This window comes from Cariama cristata, unplaced genomic scaffold (genome assembly GCF_000690535.1).
Source record: "Cariama cristata isolate BGI_N322 unplaced genomic scaffold, ASM69053v1 scaffold45485, whole genome shotgun sequence".
Taxonomy (NCBI): Eukaryota; Metazoa; Chordata; class Aves; order Cariamiformes; family Cariamidae; genus Cariama; species Cariama cristata.
Window position 1 is genome coordinate 2,435 of NW_009618950.1, and position 17,848 is coordinate 20,282.

General features: G+C 39.5%; 1 protein-coding gene across 1 annotated transcript in view; it reads left to right on the plus strand.

Annotated features, from left to right (window-relative positions):
• SMTNL2 (smoothelin-like 2) overlaps nt 1-14,898 on the plus strand; it is a gene marked incomplete at its 5' end in the record, with an annotated part of 17,328 nt that extends 2,430 nt beyond the window's left edge. Inside the window, 7 exons of the mRNA XM_009701045.1 lie at nt 5,320-5,407; nt 6,158-6,397; nt 8,724-8,799; nt 10,197-10,367; nt 10,936-11,053; nt 12,398-12,549; nt 14,772-14,898. Of these exons, the coding sequence (XP_009699347.1) occupies nt 5,320-5,407; nt 6,158-6,397; nt 8,724-8,799; nt 10,197-10,367; nt 10,936-11,053; nt 12,398-12,549; nt 14,772-14,898 (972 nt within the window). The remainder of the gene's footprint in view (nt 1-5,319; nt 5,408-6,157; nt 6,398-8,723; nt 8,800-10,196; nt 10,368-10,935; nt 11,054-12,397; nt 12,550-14,771) is intronic.
• Between the last annotated feature and the right edge of the window lie 2,950 nt (nt 14,899-17,848).

Sequence of the window (17,848 nt, forward strand, 5' to 3'; positions counted from 1 at the left end):
GTTTGTGGTTTAGCATGATGCTTTTGTGAACAGGAAGGACTAAAAATACTCTAAGGGTGTTCTGTTTTTATACTGTCAGAAGAGTTTCTGTATAATATGGACAGACTGTTGGGCAGACTGCTGCAGAGAACCTGCTTGCAGTGGTCAAAGCAAAAGAGAGACAAATAGCTGGCTATGACCACCTGGGAAGATGTAAACAAATATTACCCATTGATCTAAACAAATATTACCCAACAGTTAGGCAGCCTGGGAGTAACTGCATGAGACATGATGACCTAGGGTATACAGGCAGGGAGATTAAGTGATCCAGTCATCGCCTGGCATTACCTAATATGATTCTAAACCATCTCAATGCCTATATTTGATAAAGGAAGTCTGGTAGTTCCATTTGCTCCTTATTATTCTCTAACACTTCCTGCAAGTGACCTTGTGGTATAGTGGCATTCCAAGGTTGCCTTGGTCCTTATCTAGGTTGTTTTGTTGTTGTTTGTTTTGTTTTAATTCACTGTAACATAGCTGTGGGCACCTGCTGAAGCTGCCAAGGTAGAATTGTTCCCTGCTGTCCGTTTTTATTCAGCCTTGCTTCAAGAAAGGTTCTATGAAAAGTGCTTCTACTGTTTTTCTTCAGTGATTACTCCATGTGCAAAAGCTTTCTGATATGCTTATGGCATTTAAGGCTTTTTCTTCAAGCTGCAGGGTCAGTTACAGATAAAGAATACTTGTGTTATCTGATGGATAATTGCTTTCCAGCAGAAGAATTAAGAGGTAAATGTGGTGCAGTTCTTGCTGGCATCCAGCAGCCTTGTTTGCATTTCCTCACACATTTCATCATTCCCCATTTCTGATGTATCAATGATGTCTTTATATGCAAGGAACAGAGTGTCAAATCTTGCCTTGCAGAAGTCAGTGGTGGTTTTGCTGTTCACCAAAGTGAAGCATCAGTTTCATCTGGCATGTATAAAAAGAGTGGGAGGTACCTCTCACAGATAAACAGCATTTCTAGATCCAGTGATTTTTTTATCATGACTCTTTCGATAATTGATGCTTTTAGGAAAGACTTTGGATGACTGAGAACTCTCATTTGAGAGAGATGAATCTCATTTGTCTGTCAGTCTTCTACAGTTTGACTTTGTTGCAGGCAAAAGCTTGATGACATAACAGATGTGCACCTTAGAGGCTCAGAGAGGAAATAAAAATCGTATTTTTCTTCTTTCTAATCTCATTATCTGGTGCTTACTTTTTCTGAATGCATGGGATTTTCACTACTGGGTTATGATACTTGCCTGTTTTATAGCAGCTTCCAGTTGTGGATCTCGGAGATCTAACTTCTTTGCAGTGAAGGAGGAATTCCAGCAGCCATACAACTATGGAAAGTATTATCACCCTGCATTACATGGAGACTTCTGAGCTACAGAGGGATTAGTTCTAAGAGCAAGCCTGAGTAAGACGTGCAAAACATTAGCGTTAACTTTCTTTTCTTCAGCTTTACCAGTTCCTCATCACGTTGTTGTTACATCAGTTATACAAATGAGTGCTTCTCATTGTTAAGCACGGATACAGGTACCTATCCCTCTGCTATTTAGAATCTATGTAGCCAGCATAAGTATTGTTACACACGTGGGTCTGTCAGAAGCTTGACATCTGCAAATAAAGTGGATGTTAAAGCACTTTAGCCTGACAGTACTAAATGCACAGTAGAATCTGGTCCCAGATCCTCCCAGTGTTTTGTCAGCACATGGGGCCCCTTCCCTGTCTTCCAGCCTGGTATCAGTTTTTTCTCTAGCACTGTTAGCCAAAATGGGGTAATCAGGTTTGCATCAAATAAATTAATGCAGCACCTGTCACCTCATTATGAAGCCACTTGAGTGTGTAGGATGCTACATGATCTTTGCAATGACCATCTCATTAGACTGCTTTGTTCCACCCCCCAGCTTATAAAGCAGATTCATATTTACAGTCTACACAGGCATTCGACACATTCAGGTCATAATGGCTGACACTAATCGCTAAACAGTTATAACTGTATGCCACAGGTACATTCTAGGGAGCTGCATTAGCTGTGCTCTACATTTCCATTCTGGATATGGGCAGTAATTGTTGACTAGGATCTCAATTACACTAAATACAGCAATAAAAGTTCTGAACCCCTGATTCTATGTGGTTTGGATAATTAATACTTGGTGTACTTCTCTCAAGCTAATCCTGGCAGCTAGTGATAACTGAATTTACTCAGGCATAGTACCTTCTTCACAAATATAAAAGTTTCAAAATACTTTTATTTTCACGAATTAAAAGATCTGGATACAATGACACAGATCCGGTTCAGTGGCAGTAAGTCAGTGTGCGTATGGAAGCATTCTCTGTAGTGATAGCAGATGGTATAAAAATGAAAAATATTTTTGATTATCAGGAGAGAGAAATGTTATTTTAAATAAGTTGTTCTTCTGGTGATATGTTGTGGAAAAAGTTTGCAGACTACCTGTGCAGAGGAACTCATCACTCCTTTTGGGCCTAAGCTGAGCAACTGTAAAGAGTGCAGCTTTGTTGGATGTGAACTCTTCTGAAAACCTGTCTGTAATGAAGCCTCTAAATGGGAGAGATCCCACAAAAATCAGTGGAGCCTACATAGCTGAACTGCAGTGCTTTTCCTCGTAAGAAAGTTTTAGATGCTGGGAAAGAGCAAGAAGTTCTGAACATTCCAACTTCCCCAATCTAGTTTATCTTTCTTTCTTTTTAAAGAAGACAGATAGAGGAAAATTAAAATTACGCAAAAGTTCTCCTTGTTCGGATTGATATACTGAACTTCATTACAGATTTGATTCGTAGAACTTGCAGTGTTATCTTAAGGCAGGCTAACCTAGTTATGGAAAGGACATTCTAACTCCCTGGTATCTTAGGTGCACCTGAAGCCTTCATTGGGCATCAGTGGAAATCTGTTAGTCTTGTTAACGGGGCTATAAGCAACATTGTGCTAAAACGTGGTGTTGTGCATGGTTGGTTGAGTGGTGGTGGCTGTTTAGTTTGGGTTTGTTTTTTTTTTTTAAAAAAAAAAAGGCAGCCACTGTTATGCAATTTAGTGGTAAACAGTCTAAGCAATGTCTTGGCTCCTCATATAACCTCTATGCTCTTATCTAGCAGAGCACATAAGTGCATATATAACCCCCAGCAGATCATTGACTTAGAAACTAGGCAAGATAATTAAATGAAAGCTCCTGGCTGAGAAACCTTTAAGAGTCATCTTTCTTAGAGTATGTCTTCCACATTTTCAGAAAGTCTCCAGTCTTCTTCTGAATTTTGTGTTGTTTTGTTTGAGAATCATGTCCAGGTGATCCTATCTCTTTTCCTCACCTAGCATAGAAGAAATTGATGTGAGAATCTGAACCCAGGTTAAAAAATAGTATGCAATCCAATATAATTAAATACACCATCCAGGCTGACCCTTAAAGACAGCTCACAGTATGTCAGTGTCTTGCTGCCGTTCCTTTCTGTGTTTTAATGTAATAGATCTTTGTAAGACATTTGTTTACAAGACAGTAGGTCCTCATCTTGAAGTCAGATTAATAGGGCTTTACCACACTTTAATGGTTTCTCCAAATTATGCTGTAGTCTTGAAAAGCCTGCATACTGATTGTGATCTGAGAATGTAAGGCCCAACCTTAAAGTCAACAGGAGGATTTTCTTCAATTTCAGTAGTATAGGTGTGTAGCTCAAATTCTGCTGTGTACATCTGTGTTCCACTGAGATCAGTTGGAGGTTGACAAATACATAGGAGGATCAGAATGTAAGCCCACAACTGTATACTCTCATGACAAGATTGTGTTTAGGCTATCTTACTGTAATCTAATACTAGTTTAAAATTTCTTAGCAAGATCTCAGACTATAGTTACCAGGAGTTGACTGGGATTTGTACCTGAGGTAATAAAAGTTCTAGTATCTCAAGTAATGGATATTAAAACAGTTTGTGCACTCTGCAGCATCTAACAATATTAAACGCTTTTAAAAAATCTTCAAGGTGTGTTAACGTTGTTGTTTGGTGTTCTTAAGTTTGGATGAGTGTAAACAGATGCATGGTAAACAGCAGACAAACAGATGCATGGTAAACAGCAGACAAGTTCCAAGAACCTATTTTTGTTGATTTACCTTGAATTCATCATATGGTTTCTATATTTTACATGAGAGATATTTTTCTACCCTGTAAATAAATTATTCTAATAGTTTGTGTTGAAGCTATGGAATAAATAAGTAAAATCAAACCACCAGTTTGTTCTGTATTTCCTGTGCATGAAAAGCAGAGGCAAATTAAGTAATTGCATGTATACACCCTGCCTTTTTCCTTTTCTGTTGTGTTCTGTTGTTTCTATACTTACCTGCAGTGTAAAATCTTCTTCAGTATCTGCCTTCAGTCTTTTTGACTGGCTGTCTTTAAAAAACAAAACAAAACAAAACTTGTTTGGATTGAGTTTATAGAAGTTTTGGAGTATGTTTAGAATGGCACATTACAGAATTTTTTCTTTATTTATAAGATTTTTGCCAATCTAGTCGTTAGATATCTGTCTAGAATTGATTAAAACTTTTTCATGAACTTTGTATTGGGGAATTTCAGTCTACTGCTTGTATATGCTGCTTCTTGGAAGCTACTTTTTTTAACTGAAGTAATGGTGTGTCTGTGAAGCAGTTTCTTCCGTCTTTAGTTCCTGCAGCCAAAAATCACATAGTTCCTCGTGATTTTTTGCACGCAAACACATGAATCAACCAAAAAAAAAACCAAACCCACCAAAAAAAATTCTTGACTGATTTTTCTGGAATTATATTGGCAAACGTTATGGGAAAAATTGGTGCTTTTCCCAGAAAAAACTATCCTTACAGAAGTTGCATAGTATAATGCAGCTGTAAAGTTCTAGGATCATAGTTACTTTATGAAATGCTTTTACAATGTGTTATCAAAATGTAATTTTTTTTCTGCATCAAACAGAAAAAAACTGCAGAGCATTAAGTGTTTTATGCATTCTCAATCAATCTCTCCACTATTATGCAGAGTCTTCTGTTTATCACCTTAACAGTGGATGGTGATACCTTTATCTAACTAAAGTGGAAGACGCCTCATAGGTGCATGGGGTCTGTGAGGTCAAGTGTGTGAAGACTGATACAAGTCCTGCATTACTAGTGCTCAGTTTGCAGGTTTGGTTCTTGGGGTTAGATAATTGTTCCCTTCTTGTATCGTGGTCACTAACACAAGGAAGACCTGTTCTTGGCAGGTGTTTCTGGATATTCTGCTGCTGTTTGAAATTTAGCTGTCATGTCTGTTGTCTGTTCTGACAGAGTGTAGACCTGGATGACCACCACAAACCTGAGTTTAGAAGAGTTTTTAGTTCTTCCATCATTGAAAATGGGCATCAGTCTTCATCAGGTAGGAACAGGGCCTGAAATGAAGTAGCACTACTTGTAAAATACCTGATCCTGGCAGTCAGAGAGAGCTCTCACATGTTGGAAGCATTAGAATCTGCTGTGGTTTCAGCATGGATATTGTGCTGTGGCAGTGATACCATTTAACTTTATTTCCTAATTAGGAGTTTAACTTTTAAACTTTAACTTTATTGTTAACCATGCACTATGGTGTTTCATAAATTAGAGACTATTACTGTCAACAGTATCTTGGGGCACTAGTGATAATGAGACCTGCTGTTCTGGTGCCATTGCAGCCTTGCATCCCAAAACGTGTTGCACATTACCTGTCCACTTCCATCATCCTTCAGTGGAGGAGGGACTTACTGTCTCCATTTTAGAGAAAACTGAGGCACACAGCATTTCATAAAACCATGAAAAGAAGAAGAATGCTGACTCCTAACACACAGCAGGAGCTTGGGGGCAGGGGCTGCACAGAGGAAGAGGAGGAGCGTACCAGATGCTGGTAGATTAATGATCTAAATAAGTTGTTCTTGCTGACATTCATGTAGGACAGGTATGGTTGCTGCAAGGATCACTTACACTAGGGTTGTTTCTGCAGCATGTTGTAAGTGGTATAATGTCCCACAGGGCAGACTAGGTGGAATAATTCCAATGACTTGTAAAATAAAGTTGTTGCATGGAAATTGGTTTGTAACTGTTACAAATCTGCAAATAAATTTACTTCCTCTCTCCTTTTCTTTTTAATCACTAGGTCAGGCAAAAGTCTCCCATGAACTGACCTCTTTTCACATGTCAGATTCTTCCCCTGAAGCCCATGCACCTGCAGTCACCTTACAGATGCCCCACCTTCCCGTTACTGCAGTAACCAGGATATCAGAGAGGTTTTCAGGAGAGACCATTTGTTCAACAGGAACAACTAATGTGTCTGCTGGCCTGCTGGGACACAGCAAGAGCAAAAATGTCATGGCAGTGAAAACTTCCAACCAGTCAGGTAAGAGAGACAAGAATAATTTGTTTGCTGAAGCTGTGTGGCATTTCTTTACTTCAGGAAACTGGTGCTATGGGGATTGTCCTGTGACCTAGTGGTGATCATGAAACCTACTTTCTATGGCTGTGTATCCCATGGTGGGACACTCTGATTTCCAATATTGTGGGTCCTAGGTGGAGTCTTAGGCTATAACATCACATCTGCTGAGAATTTTTGCTGGCTGAATAGTTGAGTTCACGGTGCAGCATGTCTTCTAGCGGTTACTGAATAAGTGTCTCTTCAATGTGGCCAGCTATTTTAATGAAATTTGCAGGATTTTTTAGTGCTTTGAGACCTGAAGCCCCTGGAGAAGTTAGGCAGATATTTGGCCAATGGGTTCAACAGTCATTTGGAGGGAGGAATGACCAACAGCAGACTACACATATACGCAAATTAGAGTGATTGCTGAATCTTACTTATATCTAAACTGAGTTTTAAAAAAAATCTCATTTCATTCATATTGAAGTCATTCATCTTTTAGCTGAATTTCATAGACATTTATTGACAGTGACACTTACAGATCAGAATGTGGGTCAGAAATTACAGAGAGAGACCAGATGGAATTACCAGCAAGACATAGAGATTATTTGCAGATTATTTTTTCAACATTTATCTTATTAAAGCTTAGAATATAACAAAGCCTTCCTTTGCCTTTTTTTCTGCTGTTCCAGTGAAGGCCTGGAATTCAAGTACAGTGAGAACGATGGGTTCATCTGCCACTGGAGGTGAGTGTTTCTTATGCAACACAAATTGAGATGGATTCCATGCTCTGTGTCTGGGGATTCATATCTGAGCATGTAGTTCCGATTAGCAGGTACATGGTAATATTAAAATTGCTAACAAGACTGTGTGCAGATTCCGTTTCTCAGGTAGCATCGAAACATGTTCGGCTGTATCAGATTCTCAGTCAGTTCAAAGCGAGGGATACTTAACTTTATTTGCACAGTGGTGTACATGTGTACTGTTAGGCAATCCGTGCAGTGAAAACAATAGGTGCCAGAAAAGTGTAGCAGAACAGACAGTTTGAGTGGTGAAGATTTCAGCTGACCAACTGAAAACTGTGACTGAACGCAAGGTAATGGCAGTTGGAAGGTGGTGGGCCCACCCTGTGGATGTTGAAGCAAATTCCTTTGAGCAGAATAGCAGTAAGTAGTCTGCATAAATGAATGTGTCAAAGGACAAAAAGCCTTAAGAATTTTTTATTTCGGTCAAAACAGGTGAGTTGAGCTCTATCCAAAAGTACTTCTGATTGATGTCACCAAGCTGTTACTATCTACACAACGTACTGGCATTTCACAGTGGTCTCAAGTGTCAGTTTAGCAAGGATGTAGCTTATCCAGAATAGGGATCGCACTCCTGGTCAGCTTAAAACCTCTGAGATTTGCACAAATATCTGGCAATTGTTTGTGGTCCCAAATTTGTCGCATCAGTATACTGGCACTTACCAAGGTGTTTTACATGAGAAGTGTAGTTGGTCGGGATTCCTTCTGTAAGCAGTGGGAAGAGTTCAGCTTTTTCAGAGAGTGATGTGGACAATGATCAGGTTGCATTGCTTCTGAGATGCCAGTCTTTCTTCTTTGTGTATAGAAGGAATTTTCAGTAAATGAGTTACTGGCTTCTGCAACAAGTTTTGGCTTTAGCGTGCTAAAACTGGGCAAGCCACTCTCTTTCTGCATTTACAGAGCACAGCTGGACTCCAGAGCTGGGCTCTAAGGGCAAAGCATAAAAGGTAGAACCTCAGGGGTGGGGGGAGAAAGATGCAAAGTTGGTTTTAAGCCACCTTTGGAGTCTGTTCTACTTTACAAACTAAAACATTTCCTGGTGGAAATTAGTTAATTTAAATTATGCTCTCAATCATGGCAGACTTCCCAGGACTCCTTATGTCTGCCAGAATGACTGTTGCAAGCTGAACTGTAGCACCGGTTCTTCTTTTCACTGAAATGTCCATGGCAGTGTGCTCTCCTCTGAGGTCTGCACAAGGGCCTGAAATGATCCAGCCTTCCCAATGCAGTTGTATCAAAGGCATCCTCTCACAGCCCTTTCTGGTATGTTTACACCATCCTCGCTGCAGTGCAGCAATTTTGCAGAGGGATTGAACCCCTGGGGAAAAATCTGTCCATAGCTTGTTAACTCATACTGGAAGTTAGACAGAGGCCTGCAGCTTTTCACTGTGATGAGTAAAAATCAATGCATGGCTATCTACCAGGAAATGGTTTGAAAATGTATGAGGAAAGGAGATAAAAGAAGTTTCTGGTCTCTGATGGATCTTGGTTTTCCTGCTTTTATACAGAGAATACCACTTCTGTCACTAAGTCTGTCTCAACTGTGAGCTATGGAACGAGTAGTGGAACCAAAACTGGTGAAAGGTACACATTTTTCTTGACGTTTTGTTAGGCCTTTGTGGTCAGTATAGTCTCAAGGGACAGGTGTTCTGCTGGCTTGGAGAACAGTTGAGTTCCAGGTGCTGTATTTTAAGCCTGTTAAAGGTTGTGAGCTTTCCTGAGGGCTAAGTGGAATAGAGGTGGGAAAGGATAAAAATCTTTTGTAGAGTAGTTTAAAACAGACCTAATTGTGAATTTCAGCATTGTTACAGTGTTAGTCAGTAAAACTCTCAGTACCAGCAGTGGATTTTTGTTAGGAGGAGCAAGTTGTCAGGCCCTTTGAAAACACTTTAGAAATACTCAGCTGTGTTGAAATTTGTACTTTGGGATTATTTTTGGAAACCAACGTATCACTGCCATCAAATGTCTTTAGTTTGGCTAACCTAGAGTTTAGTTTGTAGATAAATGCCTTGCTGAGGACTGAGGACTACTACACATTCTTGATTAACTTGGAGTCGCAGTTGCTTAGTATAGGATTACATGGTATCACAATTACTACTGGCATATCCAGGCATCCTCAGCATGCAAAATATCCATCAAGAAAAATGGGAGGGCAGCCAATTTAAATCTCCTAAGTTGGGCTTGCATCTGCCTTGAAAATTATCCCAAATTTGTCATTACATTTCTTCTTAGTTCCAACATCAGCACTTTGGTATTTGAATCATGACACACTGAGCACCCTAGAGAACTTGCTGTCAGATCTGACCTCCATCTGTACCAGAAATTAATGTGTGACACTGGTGTCATTGCTCTTTGCCTCAGTTTCCCCATCTCTGTCATGGCAAACGTGTCCAAATGTGACGTGTAGCTTACTTCATTAATGCTGATGAAGTGGTTTATGGCTCAAAAAAACACCAATTAGAATATAATCCTGTATTTCTTGATCAAATTACCAGCGTGCAGTCAGTGAAACAACACTAACATGAGCTCAGGATTCTGTGTACTACAAGTAAAAATTTCAAAAGTACTTCCTGAATTACTCTTCAAGTTCAGTTCTTAAAATGTGACTTACCCTCCAGGAACCTCAAAGTTGGAAATGAAAGGGATTTAGTGCTTCTGTGTGGCCAAAAACTTTTTTTTTCTTTTTTTTTTTCCCTTAAAGGCATTTAATTGTTGTTCTAATCAGCGCTACAAAGCACTTGTGACTTGTCCAGCTATGTCTCATTTGTAAAAGTGCTAGACTCTTCTATACTTAAGTGCTGTTGTCTGTCAATAAAACTTTGACTCCTACTTAAAATGCTTTTGACTCATTCAAGTCCTCTTGAAACATCTGGTTTAGGAGGTTTAGAGTAGGCAACAGTTGGATCATTATGCTGATTCCTGGCACTGCAGAGAGTTACTTTTTAGTTTAACCACATACTTTTCATGTTATGTTTCTCCAGTGCCAGTGCCAGTTACTGTGATGTGACCCCCAGCTCTCATTCCTCTCCTCCCGCTGTACATCGCCAAGTTGAAAGGAGGCGAGAACTGGTGCGGTCTCAGACGCTCCCACGGATTACAGGAACGCAGGCCAGGAAAGCACTTTTCGAGAAATTTGAACACAATAGTGGAAAGTACGTCACACCCTTTTCTCCAGAATGGGTTAATGGGTTTGTTAATGGAAAACTAATTTGTCAATTATTACCAGTGGAGGACAGCTGGGTGGGCTGACTCTCAATGTAGGATTTCGAGCTAAGGGACAATATTAGGTCATGTATAGCTTCATGGACTGAGCCGTGGAAATTCACAGCTACAGATTCCTCTGGCTTTGGAATTGTTCAGCTGAAGAAGCAGGTGCTTTTTATCAGCAAAGAGTGCTGTGAAAGCTGCCTTCTCCATCATTATATGACACTGGGAATATAGTAATTTTCTGTTGCTATTCATTAAGGACCAAAAGCATGGACTGTTCTTTATGCACCGTGATGGGAATATGATTTAAATAGAAGAGGGCTTGGAATCCTGGCTTTAGTGAAATGAAAATTAGTTTTTCCTGCAGGACCAACAAGATGAAGTTTCAGCAACGTGTTTCTCAAATATCACCTGCACAGGGGCTGACCTGGGCAAGGTTGCATAGATGTTGGTGACAAGTAGGTTTAAGTTTTTCTGGAATGTAATTTAATCTCGTCTCTGTTAATTTTCCAGAGGAAAAGGAGAATCCAGAGCTAAGCTGAAGAGGTCGCAGAGTTTTGCGGTTGCCAGCGCTAGCAGCATTAAACAAATTTTGTTAGACTGGTGTCGCTCAAAAACCATAGGATACAAGGTGAAGACATGCTAGCACTTTCAGCGCTCTCTTTTTCAGGAGAATTTGCCAAAAAAGCGTACTCAAAAAGTGAACGTAAAACGTGCTAGACAATGAGTTAACTTCCTCAAAGTCATCAAGTTTTGTGTGGGTAACGCAAATGTCATGGTTTGCATGGACAGCGCTTCAAGACAGTCAGTGATTGCATGAGTGAGATTCTGTATATCTGTCAAAGCAATGCATTAGTGTTTGTCTGAAAACCTATGTTTTTGTGCTTATGGATATAGACTTCAGTATACATTCACACTTTTTTTTCTTAGTTGCAGGCTGTGATTTTTGCATTGTCATGATATATGGCAAGATCTGAATAACATTTTGCCAGTAGATGGAGACTGTGGCCCTTTTGCTACACAGCAGACCCAAGTACTCTACTGGTATTAGACAAGTGAATTTGTAGTAAATGGTTGAGGTTGAATCACTGGGTGTTAGTGAGCTAGTTTATGTGAGATAACATCAGTGTAGCTAAAAGAATTCAGCAGTTTAGACTTTAGTAATTTTACCTGGCCTTAAACTGCAATTGCCAAAGCAATTTCCAGGAGAAAAGAATTTTTTCCTAGGTTTTTTTTGTGTAATATGTTTTTCAATGTTATTGTAAAATGTGCTTTATTATTGCTGAACTCTAAATTACAGCATATGTAAGCAGAACTAGTGAAAATTACTGTTAGTTGCTTACCAGAAAAGCTGGGGCTTGAGTTTTATATGATGGGAAAGCAGCATGAGACAAGAGCCCAGATACATTTCTCTTCACTGTGGCAGTTGAAAGTAACAGTAAGCATTTGTTCTAAGAATCAGGTTTTGCATTAGGCTAATTCTTCCTATCTCTATGTAAACAGGCATTGAATTGGGCCTTACAGAAAAGCAAAGCAAGCTAAGTCTTTATCTAGTGTGTCTTCATCACAGCCACAAAACGAGCCATTCTTCAATTATAAATATTTCACAGGATAAGCAGTGTCCTTAGTTTCCACAGATACTGAGCTGGTGCATTGGGCCTGCTCCAGAGCTCACTGACATTGACAAGATTCTTCCCAGTATTTTCAGTGGGCTTTGGATCAGGGACCTTGACTGTGTGTCTGCTTTGCATCTGGGCATTTCAGGCAAAAGACTTTCATTCCTGAGCGTGCTGTTTTTTCTCAGAATACAAATAATGTAACGGATATATAAAGAGGGGAAGAAAAACATAAAGCCTGTGCTCTGTTGCTTTGGATAATGGGAGAGAAGGACAGAAAACTGCAGTGAGCAAAAGCAGCTGTGCTTCCCTGTTCCCCTGTGCTGCATTAACATGTGTGGTTTTTTTCATCATGACAGCACATTGATCTCCAGAACTTCTCCTCAAGCTGGAATGATGGGATGGCATTCTGTGCTCTTGTGCATTCTTTCTTTCCTGAAGCTTTTGATTATAATAAGCTTGACCCAGCTAATCGCAAGCAGAACTTTGAGCTGGCCTTCACCACGGCTGAGTGAGTATCACGTTAGATCTCTGTGAAGTGCTTCCAGTTCAAGTCTAATGCAGCTGGGCAGCAGTGAAGAGTTGAATCATTCTTCTTGTAGATCCTGTATCACTAGCTTACACGTCATGCCAAAAAAGATAATAAAGCTCTGCATAGAGAATGCATAGAACAGGAGACTCAGCAGTCTAAAATCAGAGGTGGTTTTACCAGGCACAGGGTAATTCACTGGAGTGCTATGTTCAGATCTTTCACAGTGTTCAGGCAGTACTTGAATTCTGCTTTCTCATCTCTGTGATTCTCACTAGCCTTAGCACTGACACACTAAACTTGAGAAATCAGCTTCATGAGTTATGCTTGGACAGAAGAGGAAAAAAACCCTACTTCTCTCTGTGTTTGTTTTTTGGGTTTGTTTTTTGTTTGTTTGTTTTAAACTTTGCTATTGAAGTGATGAATGATTCTTAATGAACTTTCCAATATCAATCATAAAAAAGAAATTTGAATTCATAGAGCAGAAGGCATCCAATGTTTACTAATAGTCCATAGGAACTGGACATACAACTTGTAGTTTCTTAGCCAATCCCACCGCCTTGATACCTGATTTGAATTTGAGGCATGTTAATATATCCATCCAGCCCCACTGAAAAAACTGTGACCCCCTGAACATCAGGGAGCAAGCAGACTAACTTTTGGAAATAGGTCTTGTGGGAGGGTTCACATCTGTCTGTACATTGCTTTGGTTGAACAAGAATGGACGTTGAATTCCGTGTCGGTTGAGTTAGATCAAGGCTGAGAGCTTCTCAAGAGCTCAACCTGGTTAACTGCGTTATTGTAAGGTGGACAGGGCTAATGCCCTCAGTCACACTGTCCTGATCCTTTTTGATGCAGTATAGCAGGCAATTAACTGATAACTTGTTTGTTAAAGGCATTATGAGTGCAAACTTGTCACCTAGAAATTGTAACTTTTTTGAGCCAGTATCAACATGATTCTTACTTGCTGTTTTGTTTGACTTGTGTAACAGTAAGAACACCCTGTGTGGTATGCAGCTGGCTTTGGTACGCTCTTTCCAAATACTAACAGGATGTGGGAATACATGGCTAAAGTTCCATTCAGCTTCTGATACAGCTTCCAACACTGGTACCAGCACACTGACACTCTGGGGTTCTTTCAGAGCACTTTTTTTTTTTTTTAAATTAAACAATAACTTACAGAACTGGATTTGCCATTTGCCATTCCAGAGAAAAGCTTTGAAAATTCTTAGCATAATGTTGGCTCTCCTTATTACAGTATATGTAAAAAAATTTGTTGCTTGTCAGTGAGTTGAAAGAGATTCTACGACACTTTTAGGTGGTTGATCTCTAAAGTAAAACTATCTACAACTCTCAAAGGAGAAAGTTGCAGTGTTTTTCTGTCTTGGTTTATGTGTAACAGTAAGTATAGGGGAGAACAGAAGACAGCATGCACACAACGGTAAGAAACATTAGGTAAGAGGTATCTACAGAAATGACCGCTTCGTAGCTGTGATCGCCTTTTAAACTAACTGTTCTCTTCTAGTGCAAGAAAAGGTTCTTCTCTCTTATTGCTGTTCACCCCAGTACGATCAAATTGCTTCCTGTCCTTGTGATTTTTCATCCAGCTTCACCAGATCTATTCCTTCCTGCAGGTCCAGATCTCAGTCGGTTTCTGCTCTCCAACCTAATCATCTGAGATTGTTGTCCAAGTCACTCGCACCTTTAAGATATGGGGATGGTGGAGATCAAACAATCCACAGCCATATGGGCCTTCATTAGCACATCTCATCTCTTCTTGTGCTTTCCCATTCTTTTGGAGCTTCCTATATAATAACCAGAAAAACTCATGATTTGCAAACTTGCATAACCCTGATTACTGAGGCTTGGGCAGAGGAATGTGAGATTGGGCTACATGCTACAGATATCAGGGATGTGAATGGCAGTCAGTGGGGAAAAAAAAAAACCCCAAACCTTACAGGGCTTTGGATAAGATCCCAGTATAAAAGAAGAGAGGGAAAGAAGAGGAATATTCCATGCTCACAAAAATAACAATCTCCAACCTGAGCCTGACCATTTCATGGTGAAATGAAGTGCTGCTGATAAACATCAGGATTTCTTAAATGCCTCAGTGATGCTCAAATCAGAGCAGCAAATGAATCTTGGAAGTAGTTACAGGCCTTAGATTTAACTCTTGATTTGCTGTATCTATTTTATTACTACAGGAAAATGGCTCACTGCGATCGTCTGATAGAAGTGGACGACATGATGGTGATGGGTCACAAGCCAGATCCCATGTGTGTCTTCACCTATGTCCAGTCTCTATACAATCATCTACGACGCTTTGAATAAAACTATCAATGCCTCTCCAGCCAGAAGCGTCAAGTACAGTATGCTAATGGGAAGAGTGACTTTTTGCAAATGGAACACAGTGTTATTTTTTGCTTTTTACTATCCCTTTGCTTACATTCAAACACGTGGAAGGCTGACTGAGTGTTGCTGAGCAGCGCCCCAAAGTGTTGATCACATCAGCATGTCAGTAATACAGAAATACGTTTGAAAAAGACAAGAAAATATAAAGGCAAATGCTGTCATTTTGGTGCTAGTAGTAGGTTGGATTTTTAATATTCTTGTGTTTAAAGATCACAGGAAGCTAATTTGCTGCTCCTATCTCTTTTAGGCTGGGAACGCAGTTCTATGCAGTGACAGGTAACTCTGCCACAAAGGTGTTCCCTCTTAAAATGCAAGTAAAACTCCAGAAGATAGCACCTTCAATTCCACTTCTCTGTTGAGCATAGTACAAAAGAAATAGCAGATGGACAAGAAAAATTCTGTTTAGCACATAATAACCTAGAGTACTCAGCCACTAGGGCAATATTGCCTCTCCTTCATTCTACCCCTCCACTCCAGCATGCATGCATGCATGCATGCACGCGCACACACATCAAACAGGCATTGTTCTGTTCTCTTAAAGCAGAAAGAGAACATAGCCTCTTACATGCTGACTGAGGCGACACATAACTATCATGTTACACAACAGCATTTGTCTATAATGGTCACATCTGAAGTGATATGCTTAGAGGCTTGCTAAAGCCTCTACTGGCAGTCCTGAATTAATTTCTTGATCATGAAGAATAGCAACAGCTGGGGCTGTGTATGAGATGGTGTGTTTGCGTGATTTAGGATTACAGGAAAGGGGGGAGCTAGCAAGGTATGAAATCCTCTCAACAGCTGCAAGACTGTGGTGTGCTTTGACCTGGACTCTGGGGGAGACCAACTGTCCAGTGTGGACAGGAACGAAATCTTTATGACTTGCTCAGTCCTCATGCTGACTCTGAGGTGGACAGGCAATATGCCAAAAAAGTATGAAAGATTTGGGAGCTTTGAAATGCCTTGGACTAGTTTCCATTTTCAGTTAAATTAGCATTAAAATCACAATACGATGGGATTATTCCAGATTTACTGGACAAAAAGGTCATGTGTCACCATTTCTGATTTTCTCTTTGATAAATCAACAGAGCTTTGTTTTCACAGTGAATGTTACAAACAAAACCACTAAAAAAGCATACTTTAAAAAAAAAAAAAAGCCTTTTAAAATTATTTCTTCCCTAAGAACAGGCTCACAGAAAGTAAACACTGAAAGCCATAAGCCCTCTGCTCATGCTAGAGAATGTTATTTTAACCTGCATTTGTGCTTTTCGTAGATATTTATAAAGATGACTTTGGTTCTGTATTGATGACCATTTATAATAAAATATGACAAATGCTCTTCAGATTTACTGCTTCTCTTTAGAATGAAGTGACAGATAATAAAGGCAGTGAAAAGAACCCAGAGCTTTTGCTTAAAAGATTTTTGTTCTAGTCATGATGCTGTGTGCTCTGAATTTCAGTTTAAAAAAGTACAGAAGTTCAGTGGCATTTGGAATAGGAATTTTTTTGAGCCTCCCTTGTTAGTGAGTTTTAGTTAAGAAACCATGAATGAAGCAACCACTTTGTTAGCAGTCTCAGAAAAAATAAAACAAAAAAAAAACTGAACAAACACCAAAAGTGTACAAAGGTAAAGTGTAAGTTAACTGCTGAAGGTCTGGATCATCAAGTTCTGTTTGAAGTGTAGCTAGGCTGTTGCTATGACACTATGGAAACAGTTTGAAAGATTTTTAAATACACATCTTACATACATGTATCTGGAAGATACTTGGTCAAACTAGCAGGATGCTTGGTATTGCTAATCTCACAGCTTTAATGCAAGTGGACAGAGGTTGGGTGGGCTGTTTGTATTTGTCATACGACTGCCGTTGTCCTCAGATTTTGACTTTGTCTTGAATGACCATAATTCTGAGGAGTAAGTGTGCACCTGTTGCTCCACCAAATGCGCTGTAAGGATAAACACAATGTACTTGTTTTGGAGAAGTGATTAGAGTAAGTGTGATGAAAAAATCTCTCCACAACTGGCACAGGTGATACACATATTTGCATTCTTACTGCAGAATATGTTTCATTGACTAGCAGAGCCAAGTTCCGTTGTAGCTACAAGAGGGGAAGTACTGGCTTTATACATCGCATTCCTTCACAGTCGCAGGTCATGGATGATTTTCCTGTGTGATGTGAGTGCTAAAGACACAGGTAAGTACTTGGCCAATTTAGGCTTAGTAGCAAATAATTATATAAAGGAAGTTTTAGACATAACAATTATTGCCAATTCACCAAGGGCAGTTTACATCCTTTCCATAATTTAGCCTGTTTTCACAGCTACCCAGGCATTATTTGTACAGGTTTTCTAAAGTCTTCCTACTTCGGAGAAGTGATGGTAAAGATATGTGGTACTTGCCAGCAAACTGATTGCAGGTGAGTGGAAGACTATAAGCTGATTTTAACTGTTGGTGGTTCATGTGAAGATCAGGGAGATGGTGCTATGCCATCATTTTAGAAAAACCTACAGCTTTGTGCATTAAGAAAAGAAGTCTGATCTGTATCAATAGCCTTGACTATTAGAATGTATGATTAAATTGAAATTGAAGTATGTAATGTATGCCCCCTGCTGGATTTTTTAGTATTTTTAGTTCAAAAAAAAAAAATGCAGTGTGTGTGTATATATGGCAGTAAATGTGTTTAGCATGAGTGATAAAAAGAACAATATATTAATTCGGCATAGTAAGTTTTACACAGATGGACTGTTTCCTGGGTTTTCTAACGTTTCTTCACTGTATCTAAAATTCAGTACTATCTAAGGTGGTTTAATGGCAACTTGATCCTATAATGGCTAGATCAATTCATTCTGTGCAAGATTTTGAAAATAATCTCA